Genomic DNA, 19,775 nt, shown 5'->3' on the forward strand with positions numbered 1-19,775 from the left:
AAACAAAATACTGTTGTGTCTTATTACACTGATTTCACCAGTGAACATCTGAATTTGGTTGATATTCACAGGTTTACATCCTCCTCTAAATTATGAATGTTAAGTAACAGTATTTTTTTCATTTTACATCAGTACTGTGGCTTTAATCCTCCTGAGTTGCCAGACTTGGTTGACAGATCTGTGAGACGGCTAATATTCTGTATTCCCTGTTGGTATGAGATTGACATGTGAAAGATCGTGGGGCTTTCCCCACATCCAGTGACATTCCAAAGAAAACCCCACCCAACACATGCGTGCCACCCATGACCCTGGTGTTGTTTTTGTCATGTATTTTGATGAACAGAGTGATGATGAGTAAGCACTTTAAGTAATAAGTAAAGATTTTGGAGACATCTGCATTTTATAAACTATCCCACAAAATTGTCATTGTGGCAAGATCCATGTGGCAGAGGGAGGTACTACTGCAAAGTAAGACCGGATAGACAGGGTAGTCTATTTAACAGAAATCTTTGAGTATTTATTCATAAATTCTCTGGGAAATGTCCCAGACTTATTGTGTCTGGGGCATTTCAAGAAATTTCCATTTACACATGTTTTGGGTTGCACAGTTGAGCTGTGCAGACACGAGTCAGGCCTTAGTTCTGACACTGCACTGGTAATCTGCTTCACAGTGCAGTAGGGGATACATAAAGGATATGCTGAAGCTGACTTCCAACTTTTACTCAGTCACAACTTGGAGAGAGTTGGCGAACAAGGACAAGTAACAGACAAGCAGCTAATTAATCTGTGTCTCAAACATCTTTGAACACATTTACACGGCTGTTCAAAAGTGAAGTGACCCTCTGTTCTGCTGTTCTTCAAGACACACACACACACACACACACACACACACACACACACACACTTGTTCCAGTATCCCCTTGGGGATGCTCACTGACATAACGCATTCCCTAGTCCCTTACCCAAACATTAACCATCACAAATTAATTCATAACCCCAACCCTGACCTAAACCTGATTAACCCTTACACTAAAACCAAGTCTCTCTCCATGGAGACCTCAATATTTGTATCCATGGTGACACAATTAGTCTGTATTCAGGTTGTCAGCCCCTGCAGGGATGGAAAAACAAGCCCACATACACATACACATACACACACAGGGCCCCTGCTGGACCCTGGGGTGAAATTTCAGATTGGGGGCCTGATTCCCTTCAACACTCTCTGTTTGGTGCATGATCGGGTTTGGAGTCAGCAGCATTCACTGTTGAAATCTTTCCCATTTCCTTTAAGGATCAAAATAATAAAAACCTCTTTTAGATTGAAACCCAAAACACATGAACTCAGATCTAAGATGTTAACTGAACCGTAAATCTCGCTCCGGTTTGGAAGGTCACGTCTGTGGAGTCCTCACTTTAACTGAGACACTTGATGACTTGGCATCATGACAGAGTCTGAGACCACTTGGCTCAATCAGTGCCATGTGGGTTTGGTACTTGTTGCGTCTGTTGCTTTTTATATACTCCTATTATTATAGTATGTGTCCTACATATACATACATAACTTTGTATATATTCAATGCTATCAGTTCAACTTATTTTATTCCAGACTGAGGCTTATTCGGTAAATTAAAAGTCTGCAGCTGTAGCCACTGTTTGAGGCTGTTTTTGGTCAGTTAGTTTCGTGTTAGCATGTTAATATTGGCTAATTAGCTCTAAACACAAAGTACATCTGAGGCTGATGGGAATGTTAGAGGATCACCAAAGACATTAAATTTCATCCATCCTGTACTTGTTGAAATATTTCACTCCACAAATGTGACCTTTATAGCAGCACTGGCGTTAAAGTTGGGGGATCGCCAGTTTCACTAGGATACATGTCTAGAACCATGAATGTCTGTACATGATTTCATGAAAATCCATCTGATAGTTGTCAAGATATATCACAGGATACATCAAAACCCGTTGGTGGCACCACAGGTATCACCACAGGTATCACCACAGTCACAAGGTGCCATCCTCTGGGGACCATGAATGTTTCTACAAGATTTTATGGGAATCCTGCTAATTGTTGTTGAGCTATTTGAGTTTTTGTTTAGTCAGTCCAAAGTGGTGGAGAGACAGATCAGCATTTCCATTTACAGATAATAATAATAACAAAAGCATATAAATCTCAAATAAAAATTGTCACATGCAACCAATATTGTATTAAAAATATGCATTAATACACATCACACTGAAAATATTGCTCCTACCATGAACAATGCTCAGTGTCGAGCAACCTTCTAGGTGTGTGTGTGTGTGTGTGTGTGTGTGTGTGTGTGTGTGTGTGTTTGTGTCACTATGTCAGCTCTGGATATATGGAGACAAACCTGATTTTGTTCTTCTCAACTGACTCTGAGGAAGATGAACAAATACAGTGGGTACGGAAAGTATTCAGACCCCTTTAAATTTTTCACTCTTTGTTTCATTGCAGCCATTTGCTAAAATCAAAAAAGTTCATTTTATTTCTCATCAATGTACACTCAGCACCCCATCTTGACAGAAAAAAAATGAAATGTAGAAATTTTTGCAAATTTATTAAAAAAGAAAAACTAAAATATCACATGGTCATAAGTATTCAGACCCTTTGCTGTGACACTCATATTTAACTCACATGCTGTCCATTTCTTCTGATCCTCCTTGAGATGGTTCTACTCCTTCATTGGAGTCCAGCTGTGTTTAATTAAACTGATTGGACTTGATTAGGAAAGGCACACACCTGTCTATAAGACCTTACAGCTCACAGTGCATGTCAGAGCAAATGAGAATCATGAGGTCGAAGGAACTGCCCAAGGAGCTCAGAGACAGAATTGTGGCAAGGCACAGATCTGGCCAAGGTTACAAAAGAATTTCTGCAGCACTCAAGGTTCCTAAGAGCACAGTGGCCTCCATAATCCTTAAATGGAAGAAGTTTGGGACGACCAGAACTCTTCCTAGACCTGGCCGTCCAGCCAAACTGAGCAATCGTGGGAGAAGAGCCTTGGTGAGAGAGGTGGAGAAGAGCCTTGGTGAGAGAGGTAAAGAAGAACCCAAAGATCACTGTGGCTGAGCTCCAGAGATGCAGTGGGCAGATGGGAGAAAGTTCCACAAAGTCAACTATCACTGCAGCCCTCCACCAGTCAGGGCTTTATGGCAGAGTGGCCCGACGGAAGCCTCTCCTCAGTGCAAGACATATGAAAGCCCGCATAGAGTTTGCCAAAAAACACATGAAGGATTCTCTGGTCTGATGAGACGAAGATTGAACTTTTTTGCATTAATTCTAAGCGGTATGTGTGGAGAAAACCAGGCACTGCTCATCACCTGCCCAATATAATCCCAACAGTGAAACGTGGTGGTGGCAGCATCATGCTATGGGGGTGTTTTTCAGCTGCAGGGACAGGACGACTGGTTGCAATTGAAGGAAAGATGAATGCGGCCAAGTACAGAGATATCCTAGAAGAAAACCTCTTCCAGAGTGCTCAGGACCTCAGACTGGGCCGAAGGTTCACCTTCCAACAAGACAATGACCCTAAGCACACAGCTAAAATAACAAAGGAGTGGCTTCGGAACAACTCTGTGACCATTCTTGACTGGCCCAGCCAGAGCCCTGACCTAAACCCAATTGAGCATCTCTGGAGAGACCTGAAAATGGCTGTCCACCAACATTCACCATCCAACCTGACGAAACTGGAGAGGATTTTCTGTCAAGATGGGGTGCTGAGTGTACATTAATGAGAAATAAAATGAACTTTTTTGATTTTAGCAAATGGCTGCAATGAAACAAAGAGTGAAAAATTTAAAGGGGTCTGAATACTTTCCGTACCCACTGTATATTTCTTAGACAGCCCAGTTTAATTGCACATTTGACAATACTGTTCCTCAACATTTGACTCAGTATAGTACACTTCCTTGGACTGAAAGCCCGAGGGACAAGCAGTATATTTGGAGAGTTGCAAGGTTGTCCATCTCTAACTTGAACTGCAGGAGTCCATGTGGTGCTGATATGATGTATGAGACTCCCTCTGTCTGCCCATGCCAGCTCTATAGGAGGCAGTTTCATCTCTCTCTGCAGAAAGACCAGATTTATGGAGCTGAAATTATGCACCTTCTAAACCTTAACCCAATGAGGAAGGTTAATAATGAAAAAGCAGAGTTCAACATGCAGAAGAAAATCAGCTTAATGTAACACAAATAAACAGAATATGACACAGTAGAAGAACAGACATGCATGCTTTTCCTCTTCTTCCTTTGCTTCTTCATATTATATATGAGAATTGGCTCTTATTGCATAAATCAATCTACAAATGCCCGAAAGAACCAGTGAAATGTAGGATGGAAATATAAAAGTTTAACAGTTAAGTTGACAAAACTGCATCTGACAAGGTGTTTTTCCCACACAGACACACACACTCTAACACATCCACTCTCCTGTGTTTATGGACAGCAGGTCTTCCTCCTCCTGTTTCCTCTCCCTTCCAGCCTGACTGCCTCCTGCTGCTTAGTCATAAACTCACGTAATATGTTTAGCATGCTCAGTGATCAGCTCACTACTGCTGCTCAAGGCCGCTTGCTGTTGTCATATCAGCACAGTGAAGCCATTAGACAATCTCAGGAAACATAACACTGATATGAAGTGTCTGTGCTGAAATTTTAGGAAAGCCAGGTGGTGTCTGGTTTCATTATTGGCTTTTATTATGGCATTTTATTTCTCATGCTGTTTATCATCTCTCAAATTTCCTCTGAACTATCAGTTGTACATGCATTAATTTACATGTAGGCACAATTAATCATAGTGATTGTGGTCTTAAACTTAACAATGGTGCATATACGTTTTCAATGAATTTTACAATCAACAGATCACTGACAAAATATCTACTCCTGAAAAAATTCAAATAAATACCAAAAAATCCATCTTGCTTTCCAACCACTCCAAAACGGCCACATCCAGACTTCCTCTGCTACACACTTAAAATACAAAATATTGTCGTTCCTGCCAACACAGTGGAGTTGTACTCACTCTCTAGCTAGCTCCAAATGACCACATGTACTGTAGCATCCCAGAAGACCTTTCCTCACAGTAAAACTGCACTGTTTACACAACCTCTGGTTCTGAACTGAACCCTGCTGATACAGGTAGCTAATTAACCAGCTATGAAGACACAAAGTGTAAATTAGGCCCAGTGGAGTTACACTAAGACATATAGCTCTTTTTTGGAAGTTATTTTGACATGTCACAGTAGAAAACGGTGAGGTGTAAAAAGTGAAATTAAAGATTGCTGAATAACACTTGGTTGCTTCTTGTTCAGAGTCCAGGTATTGTGCATGCTGGTTCAGTGTCACGTTGTCCTGACTTACTGGGACACTTGAATAGAACAGCCATTGTTAATGTTATTAGTAACGCCAAGTGAAAATGACTGAAGCCTATACCCCTTTGCACTTAGATTTTTATACTGTTGTTAAACATCACAAGATGTAATAAACATCACAATCCTCTACACTGAAGTTACAAAAACTGGCTGATCTGAATAGCATGAAACAACTGCTGAATCAGTGAAAGTCAAAAGGAGCAGACAGCTGTGAGAGCTGAAACAGAACTAGCTTCAGTTTAAATGTGCAGTGAATAGTCACTGTGATGAAGAAAACAGCAGTGTTAACTTGGTTAAGATAGAGCAGCAATGAACGCTACCAGAAACAAACTCCAGCAACTGGAAATGGGACACTATACTGACTGCAGCATGTGAACGGCAGATCACTGCTGTTACTGAAAATACATTTTACTCAAGTATAAGTAAAATTACTTGTGTAAAATGTGCACAGATAAAAGTACAAAGTCAGTCAGTTAAAATGTACTCTGAGTAGTTACACTTTAAAAGAGGGAAGTGGAGCGGTAAAACATCTTATATGGTAGTAATAATAACATGTCATGAAATTATTATTTTTAAATAACATATTTAGGCTACAAGGTGCATCAGTTCCCAGATGAGGACCGAAAGCAACCAATTAATTCCAGTCAGGCACTTTGCTGCCTGTTAGTACAACTGATGATGGTAATGATAATGACTAATATATACTCTATTGGCAATTTAGTAGGAACACCTAGCTAAAACTGACATAGTCTAATATAACAGTCATGTAATAAATCCCCCATCATGAAGGTTATAACATTCAGTTTGTAATAATATTGTTTTAGACAGTTGTTGATTCAACCATCTGATCATTTTGAAGGATGTAGTTTGTGGAGCTGTATTACATTATACAGAGAGGTGTGTTGTATCGGCCCTGAAAAATACATATCAGTCGATTCCTAATTCAATCTGTCCACAAAACTCATGTTTATACTCCCATCAAATTCATTGAAAGACAGAAAACCTCCCCAAAATGACTGTAATGTAATAACTGAATTTCAAATTGTAACCCCTTGTTCTTGATTGAAAAATGTAATCACATTACTGTACACTTGCATGGTGAGCCGGCTAGAAAGCCAACAGCCGTTATATTTGAAACTGGAAAGTAGGCAAGGTTAACTGGCAAACCTAGATACCTCAGTATGGGTAGGTTACTTTTTTTAAAGATCGAGCTCTACACTCTACAATTTGCTCTCTTCCTTTTCAATACGCTTCAGGCTAACTTTGCCCAGAAAACTCCCTGGTTCTTTGAGGTTGAACTTAGCCAATGAGACTTTCTGTAGCTCTGCCTCTTAGACTGGACTACAGCTCAAATCTGTGCATAAATGAAATTCAATCTGCTGCATACATACTGTACACGCACATGCCAGCTGGAGTCAGGGACAGTCAGGCAGACAAATAGACTTCCCAGCACTAAACTCCCCTGAAAAAAAAGCCTTAGAGAATAAATCTCATAGAATATTTAATGCTTATACACAGGAGAGCAATCAAAAAATGGGCCTCCTTCCTACTGCCTCTCTCTCCATCCCTTTCTTTCCTCCTCTTGTTCTCCTTTTTAGCTCTTATCATTTCCTCGCCAAACCTCACTGGATGCTAAACTGCCATAGATCAAACCCTGCATGACTCTGGGAAACGGTTCAGTTCCAGATTCGCCTGTCTCTACAGCAAGTAATGATCTGATCAGGTTCAGGGTTTAGTATGAAACCCGTGCATAACGTGCTCCATGTGGTGTGTGTGAAAGTAACCCATATGTGTGGGTAGGCTTACAGTAAGAGATGTTCAATAATGCCAAATGTTTCTTCTGAAACTCTGGTTTTTCCATCACACTTTATCCTGTATATCTTTTCCTGCAGTACAGTATTGAGTAGCCTGCCACTTACAACTCTTTTAAAGTGTGAGGCATAGGATGAATTATTCTTTTCAGACCTGAGTTATACGGTATTTTCAAATGCTTATTGTAGTATTTCTTTAACCTGCCTTGAGAATCAGATGGATGGAATTTGCAACTCTAGGCAGATCAAAGATCACTGATGGGAATGCACTTTAACAGCAGGTTTGCATATTTTAGCCTAATAACTGAAATTCTCATTAATTGTACTTTATTCCTGACTGCTTCCAAAGCATATCATATACATTTAGATTCACTTCTTACCTTGCAGGGAGTTATTATTCTTCGCTCACTTCAGTACAGCATGAAAATCATCTGGCAAGGACTAGTGTGTGTTTGAAAACGATCATGCATCAAAGTGATGTTTTTTATTTCAGCGTTGCATAGCTAGAGGAAGGTACACTCTCTGTTGGCCTTGAAGTGTGAGACACAACAACGTGAGAAATAGTAATAAAAGTAAAGACAAAGCAAACAACAGTGCTTTTAGCATGGCCCATCTAAAAGGTCAAAGTCACGGGTTGGACCTCATGGCTGTTAACCAAGACGTGAAAATGCTTCTGGGCTATAACACCTCTTGCACTGAGGCTTCAGGCTAGTGTTAACTGCTGGAAGGTGTCTGACAGGCTAGAAAGTGCCCATACCCTGTATTAGCTGAGACAACATGACGAGGATGTAGGTAAAGAGCTGGGCAGAGAATAATGGAGCAGGGAAAGGAAGTAATGGGAGGAACAGAGCCGTTTTATCCTTGGGTCTTTTATTTTGATGATTTGTTTTGAAAAAATATTGTTTAAGACCACAAAAATACTGTCTTGCATTTCAAGTCCAACAGTTACTGTATGTGTGCGGCGCATACAGTCTATGGTCCTGATTATTTGGCATGTTGCCAGGTCTGTCAATCAAATGGTACCCACAACCTAAGACATGCCCTGCTTTATCATGGATTTTACTCTAAATGGGACCATACTTTACAAAATGAATCAAAAATTACATCATGCTGTCTTTAGGAAGTCTTGAAACTAGAAATTGAGACCATAAACTCATTTGGAAAATGTTTATTAAGACAATAAATCAAGTGAGAAGTAGACTTATTTTCGCATAGATTCTATACAATCAGACTTCCTTTGGTAACCAGTGGGGTCACATCCTGCTGGTCGTTTTGAAGAATGCAGATTTAAGGCACTTCTGCATTGGCTTTACTTTTCAGACCTGGATTCAACGTCCATTTTTTAGTCTATCATGCAGCAGCTGTAAGAGTAGTGTAACTTTTCAAAGCAAACTTACTTATAAAATTCCCATTATCCTCTTCAGGATTTATATGGGTGCTTATAATACATTTCCTGCATCTGATTTATTACTATTAGATAATTTTTTTTTGTTTGTTTTTTGTTTTTTGCAGTAAAAGCAGATGTCTGAGCTACTTTGAACTCCTTGTGAATGTCTGCGAACTGGCACACAGAAATGTTATTGTGTTACTTGTGTATTGTTAGTTACTGATTTAAAGGAAAACCACTGTCATCAGTATTAGTATACTTTTCACAATTTCCTGAAGCAGGAAACTACCTGTCTACAAAGCATTGCAGAAAAACTCAAACAAGCAGAAAGAGTTATTAGTGATAACTTTTCATCTCAGGTCTGGTCGTATAACCCTCATGAAAGGGCTCAGCATCTTCTTTACATACATCAACCTTTACCCCCGGAGCAGATCACAGTGAGACAGGGCAGTTGTGGCCCGGTGGGGTCAGAGATATACTGCCCTATGTGTCCACGTAGTCAGACAGCTTCCTCCTCTGACATATACACTGGTCTTAAGGGGACTGAGGCCAGCCAGGAAAACTCTGGAGACTTTCACATGGGAGGAGGGGAAAATTTCAAGAGTTTGACATACGAGGAGAAACGCCTTTCATATACACATGCTACTTATAAGGGATTTTTAACATATAAATGTATTGTTTAAATATATAAATTTCATGTTCTCATGTTCTGATACAAACTGAGACATTTCCCATGAAAATGGCCATAAGTGTATGGATAAATAGGTGGATGAATGAGTGGTTTTATCACAGTAAAACTCTTCAGGCATTCTTATTGACTATTTGAAAGGACTTGACTTATAATATGGCAACAGTTTATATTTAGCAATCAATAAACTTCTCAGTATGAATGTTTGGGTAGCCATGTTTTTTTTAATTTTTGTTTTGTTTTTCTTTATCTTTTAAACCGTAGGATGTGTGACATCTCTTGACCCTTGACAGTAATACACATGTAATACATACATGAAGAACACTGACTTTGATCAGTTTATTTTTTACCATTATTTTTATTTTTACTACTTTGTTTTGAACAGTAGATGATTAAGACAATTCAATGATGGTTAACAAACAATGAAAACAGTTTTACAGGCACCTTCTTGAAATGGTACATTATAGGACATCAAACTCTTTCCACTCTTCAGTATTTTTTCGTCATTAAATTATTTGAGTGTACTTACTGGCAGTGAAATACAAAAGTGGTGGGCCTAAGGTGCTTTGTGGACTTGAGGGATTAATTTAGAAGCTTTAGTTGACTTGAGTAAATCACTGACAAACAGGTTCTGGAATCAGGCAATGTAGCATTTTCAGTTTAATGGCTTTATTTGCTCAAAAGCAAGTAGAGGAATTCAATAAATTAGACGTAATACTTTGAAAGGTACTCTGACTTCACTTTCAAAACATTCCACATATAAAGACAGGGATTTCTGTGGTGTTTTTTTGATATTTTCCCCTCCAGTTACCATTTTTTTCTTAATTTTTTTTTCAAAGCTTATAAAGTACATACATGCATTAACACTTATAGCTTTTCCTTGTTCATTTGGGAAATAAGACATTTCTAACACTAGCTAAATCTAATGAATCCTCTAAAGATGTGCCACTCTCCCAACTATCCTTCCAGGACTGATACCCAGTTAGGCCTACAATAACTGACATACATACAAATATCTCCCAACAGATGTATTGATGAGCTCAGCCCAGTCCTCCACCAGAAAAATATAAACAGGAATCAGGTACAGTACACCTCACAAAGTGTTTGGCCAATAGGCCAGAGGCCAATATTATGCATTTCAGCTCATGGATGCCTCCTTAGTTCCTGAGCCTTTTGTAAAACACAGCTGCGACACAAAGGGCAATAAGGCAAGCAAAGGCAAGAATGCCAACAGCCACACCCAGCCCAACAGCGGAGTCGTCTTCTTTTTCAGCAACAAGGGGCTTCTCTTTGGAGTCAGTGCTCTCAGCCTTGGTGACGATCTCTGGAGAGGTGATGGTGTAGGTTTTGGTTATACCCTCTACAGATGTGTCCAGGGTGTTCCGCTTCCTCCTGCTGTTGCACTGCTTGAAAGTGCTGCAGCTGCTCCGCTCACACAGACGGGTGATACAGTGGAGATAGTAGGTGGACACGGTCTCATTCTGCTGCTCAATGAAGCGGAAGGCTGGGAAGTGGAAGCGGGCACTCTGGCTGTCTCCATTCTCAATCATGGCAGTGAACTGATCCTTGGAGCAAGGGACAAACAGGTTGAAGAAGCTGGAGTTAGAAGGCAATGGGGAGATGGAGGCGTAGCAGCGGTCAAGCAAGACGTGGTACTGGCCTGTTAAATTGGTGGCCTTGACCTCGACGTACACACTGGTCCTCAGTTCAATCCCCAGCTGTGGAATGACCATTGGTCGGGTGTAGTTAGCATCACTGAACAGCTCCATGCTCAAGGTGCTGATGAAACTCCCATTGTTGTCCTTGACTGCAATGGAGGAAGCCGACACATCGATCTGGGTGTTGTTGATCAGGTATTCTAAGGGATAGGCACAGGAGTAGTAGTACTTCAGCTCAGCATTGTAAGTGATGGTGCCGGATGTAGGATCAAAGGACCGAACAATGCCGCTGATGTTGACCGTCTGGATGTTGGAGAAGTCGGAGAATATACCTGTCCCAGCAGCACTGGTGGTCCTGAATACACTTCCACAGGCATGGGTCATATTTAGGGGGAAGTTAAAGCGAGCAACAGGTGGAGTCACAGATTCATCAAGAGTTGCTCTACAGACTGGGTCTAGCATATGGTTCAGGATCAGTAGAGTCTCATTGTAGCCGGTGTAGATGACTGGGCAGATTTCAATCGCCAGACCAATGGATGAAGTACCACACTGCACTGCGATGTCATTGACCTGTGGCCGTCTTGCATCTGTTCCACACTCACTCAGCGTTAGCTGACTACTTCTGACTATCAAGGAGAGTAAAAGTAAAATAATCTTCATCATTATTCTTCAGCTTTGCTGTGAATTTGTTAATCTCTCTTCGAAAATCTTGATTCTGCTGCTGAAGGCTGGTAGATCTTCTCAGTTTGTTTGAAGTTTTGGGGATGTGTTCAGGGGTCTTTATAGGTAAGTGTGTCCTCTGGGATTGGTCCAAAATAAGGTCAAGCAGCTTGCTATTTGTGAACAACTGCATTGTATTAAGTAGGGAAGCTCAAGTCTGGACCATATCCTAAGGGCAACAACTGAAACCTGACACATCTAGTTGTCTTAAGATACAGACAATGGCCTTGTTCCTTTGTTTGAGTATGCTTTAAAATATAGATTTCCATGTCCCCTATTACTAAACCTTCATGAAGAAAGTGAACATAACACGTATGAGATGGATTCCTGAGAAACACTTGAAGGTTCTTCTATCCTATTCTATAGTCCCAGCAGCTTCAGTAATGACCTAGTTGGGGTCCAGAAGAGCAGACAAGGACCTACTGGATCATTTGGCCACTGAGCTCATTATTTAACCTGGCATTAATAATAATAATCATTAACAACATATAAATGAAGGAGAATTTTGTAGTTAAACCAAACATCATTTGGTATTATGTACCTATGCTTTGGAGTGGTTACTTTAACGACAGCATCAAAGAGGTCATGATGAGGGGATTGCAAGACATAAAAAAGGACAGGAAATGAGCCACAACACATAACTGTGTTCATTTTCAGCTTTTTCTCTGATATTTTTATTTTTGCTGTTCTTCTCCAAATGAAACTCACAATCTCAATGTTATAGAGTGTTTTATTTGAACAAAACAATCTGACAAAAGAAATTCAGTCTTTGACCTGAATTGCTCACAAATCATAGACACCCAGACCTAGTGATGAGCGATAATAGCTAATAATGCAGCTCCTAATAGATTCACTGGCTTTGGTTGTTTGTTGTCTCTCTATTTTGTATTTATACAGTACTTTTTAACCATTATTTTGGTTTCCACTGGGGTGTCTGTGGTTAAAAATACCATAATCCTGGTTGAATATTATGGACAGTTGAAAGAAAATGAAAACATTCATTTATTGCATAGAGTTGAACTCATATCCACTGTGCAGAGGAGAGAGGTAGGGAAGATTTTGGCTTCATATTAGTTTCACATATGGGAGGCGCACCAGGCTATTATGTTGTTGAATAGAATATATTGGTCACCTATTGTTGCTGGCATATAGTCAGAGGCTAGTGATGAAAAGACAAGGTGATCCAGCAGTGTATTATAAAAGGTAACTGAATCTAAGTAGTGTCAGTGGTGACAAAGATGCTAGTTCTGACTGAATCTTGACAGAAAGCAGGCAGGGCTTCAATAGCCCTGCTGTGAACTACAAAACAACCTGTAACACTCAATGAAACAGTCGAATGAAACTTGCTGAAACAAACCAGAACAGAGTAAACTATAAGAACTAAAGCTAATACATTACCTTTAATTACCACAAAGACATTAAAGGTCACTCCCATTACACTGTTTTGTCCAGATTCTCAAGGAACAGCCTGTCTCTTAACAAACACTAATTAACCGAAAACTCCACAAGACACTTTTCAAAACATTTTAACAATTCACTTTCAAATAATTTAACTTTATCAAATCAGTGTAAACATTACTCACAACGTTGCAACTTGTACTGCCAATTAAAGGGTTTTGTGTTGAGCTACTGAACATAATGAAGGGAGCAAAACATCAACACACTCAGGTTCCCACTGGACCAGCCAAGCTAAAAATACATACAGCAATACAATATACTACATCAAGCTGTATCTTGACCCATTTCATTTTTTTCAATCAAAATTTTTCCAAATTATGTTCCCATTGTGGCCATTTCCAGCATACATCACATGAGAGGTGTAAACACTTTATATTGCATGATAATCTCATTTCAGTACATAATACAAATCTACTTTGTCGTAACCCACTGAGATATATTTTTGGGGCATAATGATTGCTCACTGAGTAATGACAGGTTTCATTACTTCACATTTTAAAATTTAAAATAATTTCCTGACATGCTGTACAAGTGTTGATGCAACATTGGGCTGCACTTCCAACACCCAAATGTTAAGAGCTAACTTCCTATCCCTTGCAATAACTGAAATTTGTCATGTGAAGAATATACTGAAAGTCAAATGTGTGCAAGTTTAAAAACACTTTCAGACTTCAGTGACGTGGTCGTAATGGGTAGAAAAGATCTAGTTGATAAGTTGAGGTTTATACAAACACCCAGAGAGCACTATACATGTCACTCACCATTTGCTGCATTTGTCCATGAGGGAATTCTTCATTGTGACCCAGTTTTTTAATGTTCTCACTATAATAGGACACCATCTTCCTTTATGTAAGTACAGTAGAAGACACTGACAGGATGCCACAAACCTACTTAGATAACAAGGATACTGTATGTGCATGAGAGTTTGATACCATCTGAGCTGAGGCTTCATATACAATAGATAATGTGCTAAAGACTGTTATAACACATGGTGGATGTGTTTGTCCTGTTATTGTTAAACAGTCTGGTTTTGTGTGTCTGCTGTCTTAAATGGAGCATAATTATGAATTTTATAAAGCAAATTAAGACATTTTAATTATTGGAACATAAACAAAAAGGCAGACAAATTACACAGGAAAAGGGGGAAAAGATAAAAAATAAGATACATAAATAAAAAACAGAAATCACAAAACAAACACTGATGGAAATTTATAGTCAATTACACGACCAAATTAAGAAATAAGTATATTTGCACATTTGCACCATTCTCACTGAGTATAGAGTGAAACCTGTTTCCCTTGTTGACCCTTATTAATGACGTCTCTTGTCTGTGGTGATGACATGAGGCAGGAAGTGAGACGAAGGACGACAAACAGACGATGTCAAAGTCCTGCTGTGATTTTACTGGGGTACGGAGATGGTGTTTGGGGGATGATGGGGTCACAAGGATGGTGAGGGAGGGTCACCTGCTCTCTTGCTTGCTCACCTCCGCTCCGGCTGCGCCGTTAAAGCTCTCCAGCCGTGTGATTAATGGTCGGAGGCTCCAAATCAGCCGGAGGGTCTGCGGCGTTGAGAAGACGCAGAGGCGGAAACGTGGAGAAAGGAGAAAAACGAGGTGGGAATTCTGTTTGGAGGAGAAATACAACCCTCTGTCGCTCTTTTATTGCGCAGGTCATGACCAAATGGCTCTCTGTTATGATTGGGCCTTATGGGTTATTTTGTCTAGCAGCTAGCAGTAGAGAGGTGACGATAGGTTCTGAGACAGAGGAAGTGATGTGATGTGATGTTCTATCAGCAAGACCATACAGAGAGCACAAGCTGAGTGTTAATTTGTTACTCTGACCAGAGCTTCTACTGTTTTGAATAGTTGTCTGTTACAGGATATAAGTCAGGTCTCAAGCAGTTACAGCCACTTTATATATCTCCCATGATGCGTTTGTCCCCCAAATCTGAAATAAATACAGCTGACAATGTATTTTTAACTGATTTGTGACTCTGCTTTTTTCAGATAAGTGTTTATAAAAAAAAATATATACTATTAGCCAACCATTACCCACCACTGATTACTCCTGTTCAGTACATACCTTATAAAGCAGGTAGATGGTTTACTTGTCACTGGTCACTTTTTTAACCAGTTCTAGTGTTTAAATCTCAGACGTTTCCAGGACATGCAACAGCAGCATAATTTGTGCTTCTGACTGTGTTGTTCACCATTGTGCTAAATGCAGTGCATTGTTGTTCATTACATCAAGCTTAGGCCTCCCTGGTGTGTTGTAATAATTTGTTATTGTTACAAGATCAGAACTTGAGACTTTGACACCCTACATGAAGTGCAATTCACATTTTAAATCTTAACTCCTGTGGCAGAAGTTTGACAAGAGTCCAGTGCTGTTAGTTCACTGACATGTGGTGTAGTGTCTACACACTGTCGTAGTGCATGAATTTCGACAGGGTGGTGTCATCTGAAAATCAATCGCTGCTGTTGTGCACTTACTGGAAATGATGATCACATTTGACCGCAGTTGTCACCCTCCAAATTTCCACAAGCTGTTTTGCACAAATGACTTAAAAATTTCCATTTTACTTTCCCATGTGTCTCGTTTAACATGGACATTAGGCCACAAGTTTGAAAGTACATTAGTGGTCCCTCCCTTTCGCTACCTAGCCAAAATGGTGAACGTTGGTGGTGAACGGTGTGGATTGTGGGTGAATCATCATCAGTCATCATTAAGTGTATTAGCCAGGTACTTTTAGTGAACCGCACATTGCCATCCTATCAAGTGTAAGTATGGAAGTGTTCAAGTTGAGACACAGCACAAGTCTGCAGTTCAGGTGAACACTCCGACATTTCCCAACAGTAGAACAGAGAATTCAACATGTGGGAATCTAACATTCCAGGATATAGGAACTACAACATACATGTTTACAGTTATAAAAAAAGTAGAGGTTCAGTGTACAGCACAAACAAACAAACAAATTCACCACACCTCTTTTCCCCATGTATATCCCCTGTGCTGATTGAAAGCTTGCTGTTTGACTCTTTTTTTCGGCCGTTTCCTCCTCTGCCAGCTGGCTGCTGCCATTATAGCCACTGACCTGGTTCACACAAGATAATATATCACCTTGTAATGCGAGCCGCCATAGAAGTCAACCCAACACCCAATTGTTACGCTAAGGAAATTAAATGTCACATATGAAATGTGTTGAAGCTCCAAGTTACAACATGTTGCATGTTTAACAGCACAACACACTGGAAAACACAGTTATGTGCAAAAATACCCTAAGAGAATAAAACAAAATGAGTGGTCATGTCCCAAATCTGTTTACATGCTGAGTTTATTGATGGGTTCACTGAGGATTTCCCCGCAGAGAAAAAGCTGCGTGACCACACACTGAGATATAGACTATGTAGCATTAATACATCCTATAGTCAAATCCAAGTTTTTTTCCACATTAGTGGGTGTGCCTGTGTTCCTCCAGTTGTGCTGTAAGTACAGTAATTGAGACCACAGCATCCTGAGCACTGACATAGAGCTTTTATTTTCTATGGATGCACCATAAACTGAACGAGGTCAAGACAGCAGTGACAATACAGTCAACTTTCCTTGGTGGTAATTTGAGACTTCACTGACCTCTGTGCTGTAACCAGAACTCCTTTCACTGATCAACCAAACTCTTTTCACAGAGGTTTGAATGTAACGGGGTGCTAAGCAGAATTACAGCAAGAAGCCAGGACCATTACAAGACAATGAATTTCAAATCCACAAAGGACAAGCTGATGTTTGTGAGATATGTGATGTTGTGCGCCATCAGTCATTATTCTCTGTGCCATCCGTTGCTGGATGACACTCTTTGTGTTTCCTGCTAGGTCCTCTGGAATCAGATCCTTAAGAATGCATATTTATAAATCCAATAGTCTTGATTCTTGCAATCAGTCCTTGTCCACTCTAGTGTACTTGTCAGTTCAGTACATACTGTATTCGAGGAACTTTTCTCTCTTAAGTTTGAGTGGTAAAGATTATATGATGAAAACTGAAGGTTAAAAAGTAAGTCTGTGTAAAAAGGGTTAAGTTGAAATAACATAACTCAAACTTTGAAAGATTTTAAAATAGTGTTCCATTATCAGTGTGATTTCAAATGCCATGTTTTTTTCTGTAATGAGGATAATTTCATACTCTGATTTTAAAGGCAAACTGACACCATATTGTGTTTACTGAGTATTACATCAACTGTAAGGATGTAAACGCATGTTAAGTCAATTTCAGGACATTTACAATATAAGTCAGTATGTTTTTATTGGCAAAATAACTTGTTATTAGTTTAATGCAAAACAAGTGGAGAAAACCAGTCAGAAGTGCAGGTGTGAGACTCTTTACACAGCATCTAATTTAACTCTGGAGAACAAGCAGAAATAGTGACATTACACTAAGCTGCTACAAAATAGTTTGTTCCTGAATGTTTGTTTTTCACCTAACAGCTATATAGTTTGCTGATATATAAGATAACATAACATTCACCTTTATTGTCTAGTGCATGGCCTAGATACATGTATCTTTGGGACCATCATACAAGACATGTCTTATTCCTACAATAACAGATCAGTCAGAACATGGCGACCTGTACCCACATGTTTGAAATGAGAGTAGCAGCATGTGAATGTCTTTGGGCTAAACACACTTTATTAGACACTAAACAAACACATGCACAGAAAAGTGACACAATGAACCAAGAGTTAATTTGGCTTTTCTCATACATGACACACATGTATAAGCTGATACACATACATGTAATCAACAACAGCTTAGAAGTAGGCATCTATGTATCACACTTTCCCACACACTCACTCTCAACACACACAAATTGTTCTGTTAAAGTCATGCATCAGTGTAGCACTGATTTACGAGGCACTGAATATTTCTTAGTGAAGCCTGTTGCTGCCTTTCTCTTTCATGTCTTACGTACACACACACACACACACACACACACACACACACACACACACACACACACACACACACACACACACACACACACACACACTGTGACTGTTGCCCTTTCATGTGTGGAAAAGGGCAACTGCAGGGACCAGCTGTTAAGAGCTGAAGCAGATATGCCCTTCTTCCCTGTGAGCAGTTGCTTTTCTGCAGCTAGGTCACACACAAATACATGTACACACAGACACACACACACATTATTGTACAGTTATAAAATGTCATTGGATTTGACACAGTGTTGACTGCCATTTACGCTGGAGAGCTTTGGGGAAGGAGGCTCAGTGTCTATAGTTTGATACAGAGTAATGTCTGAAAATGAAGAAAATCATTTTTTCCCCTGCTGCACCTCCTCTTCTCGTCTCCTTTTCTTCTAGTCTTCCTTCTCCTCTTTTTTGAGTTTCAGCTTCCCTCTCTTGACCCTTTCATGCCTCCTCATTCATCTCCATCTTTCTTTCCTCTGCTCTGCTCTCCTGGTTTTCTTTACTTTTCTCTCGTTTCCTCTCCTCTTTTCTCCTTTCCTTTCCTGTTCTCCTCTGTCCTTCTACTACTTCTCTCCACTCTTCTCTTATGTTTCCTCCTTTCTTTCTTTATTTCTGCTCCTCCTGCCTCTCTTCTCCTCTTGGTTTCACTCTTTAGTGAAGTCTGCTGCCATCACCTGCTGAATCACCTCTCCTCCTCCCCCTCTAGTTTTGAGTTACACCAGATGTGGACCCTCGCTGCTTGGAAGACTGATGGATTTTAGACTTCACCGCAATCCAGCTGTTGTATTTGTGAACTGCTTTTAAATGAGGCTCTCTTACTTATGTATCTAGCAATGTAGATATTTTCTATTATATTTGCACAGTTTCTGAGATTTCTATCACCACCTGAATACAACGAAGGCGAATGGAATTTTATCTGTGATGCCCACAGCACTGCAAATGTAAATATCAGCAATGTGTCTCTCCTGGTTATCTTAGAGCATCCACAGACAGCACTGGAAGTGTTTTCGCCAAAGAAATAGTCATTATGATACCAGTAGAAGTAAGTGAGGAAAACATATTTCTTGTGATATGAGTGAAACAACCCTTTAAACTCAGAATACTGCAAATTCAATGACAGCAGCAACAGAGGACAGTTTGGTGACAGAAACACATGGCACATTTTTCTTCATTGACTTGAGCTGTTCACTGAGTTGCTTTAAAAAAAGGTTCTGAGTGGAGCTGAGCCATAACTATGATTGATTGTCCCCCTGTGTGACTGTGTGTATTTGTGTGTGTATGTGTGTGTGTGTGTCTCTGTGTCTCTGTGTGTTTGTGTCTCGTCTACTGAATGTGTGTAACTCCTGTGTCCTGCATGTCACAATACTCTATGTGAGTTACCCTTATGTTTATATATAGTGGTGTGTATATGTGTGTCAGTGTGTGTCTGTCAGTTTATCCCAGTGTTAATGTTGGATTGTGTGTTTTTGTGTCTGTGAAAGTGTGCACAGCGTGACTGAAAGTCACATACCCACACTTGTGGACTTCAGTTTGTGTACTTTGTGTATGAGTGCACATCATTAGTACTGCATAAGTGCAGGTGTGGTGTGTGTGTGTGTGTGTGTGTGTGTTGGGGGGGGGGGGGTGTGTTACCTTTTTAAAGCGTGTATTTTGGGTCTGTCTGTGGATATTTGTGTCACTACGATGGCTTCGTT

At 40.0% G+C, this 19,775-nt stretch overlaps 1 protein-coding gene across 1 annotated transcript; it reads right to left on the reverse strand.

Annotated features, from left to right (window-relative positions):
• Window positions 1-8,730: 8,730 nt before the first annotated feature.
• On the reverse strand, window positions 8,731-17,950 carry LOC139623580 (zona pellucida-like domain-containing protein 1). Its single transcript, XM_071481903.1, has one exon. It carries the CDS (start codon window positions 11,589-11,591, stop codon window positions 10,428-10,430), a length of 1,164 nt encoding a protein of 387 aa, XP_071338004.1. The 5' UTR covers window positions 11,592-17,950; the 3' UTR covers window positions 8,731-10,427.
• Between the last annotated feature and the right edge of the window lie 1,825 nt (window positions 17,951-19,775).

The sequence above is a fragment of the Trachinotus anak genome, unplaced genomic scaffold, assembly GCF_046630095.1.
Source record: "Trachinotus anak isolate AG129_WGS33_773 ecotype Australia unplaced genomic scaffold, CSIRO_AGI_Tana_v1 ptg000001l, whole genome shotgun sequence".
NCBI lineage: Eukaryota > Metazoa > Chordata > Actinopteri > Carangiformes > Carangidae > Trachinotus > Trachinotus anak.

Bases quoted from the DNA above. Each gene is read 5' to 3' on its own strand.
- LOC139623580 (XM_071481903.1), bottom strand. From the start codon at position 11,591: ATGATGAAGATTATTTTACTTTTACTCTCCTTGATAGTCAGAAGTAGT.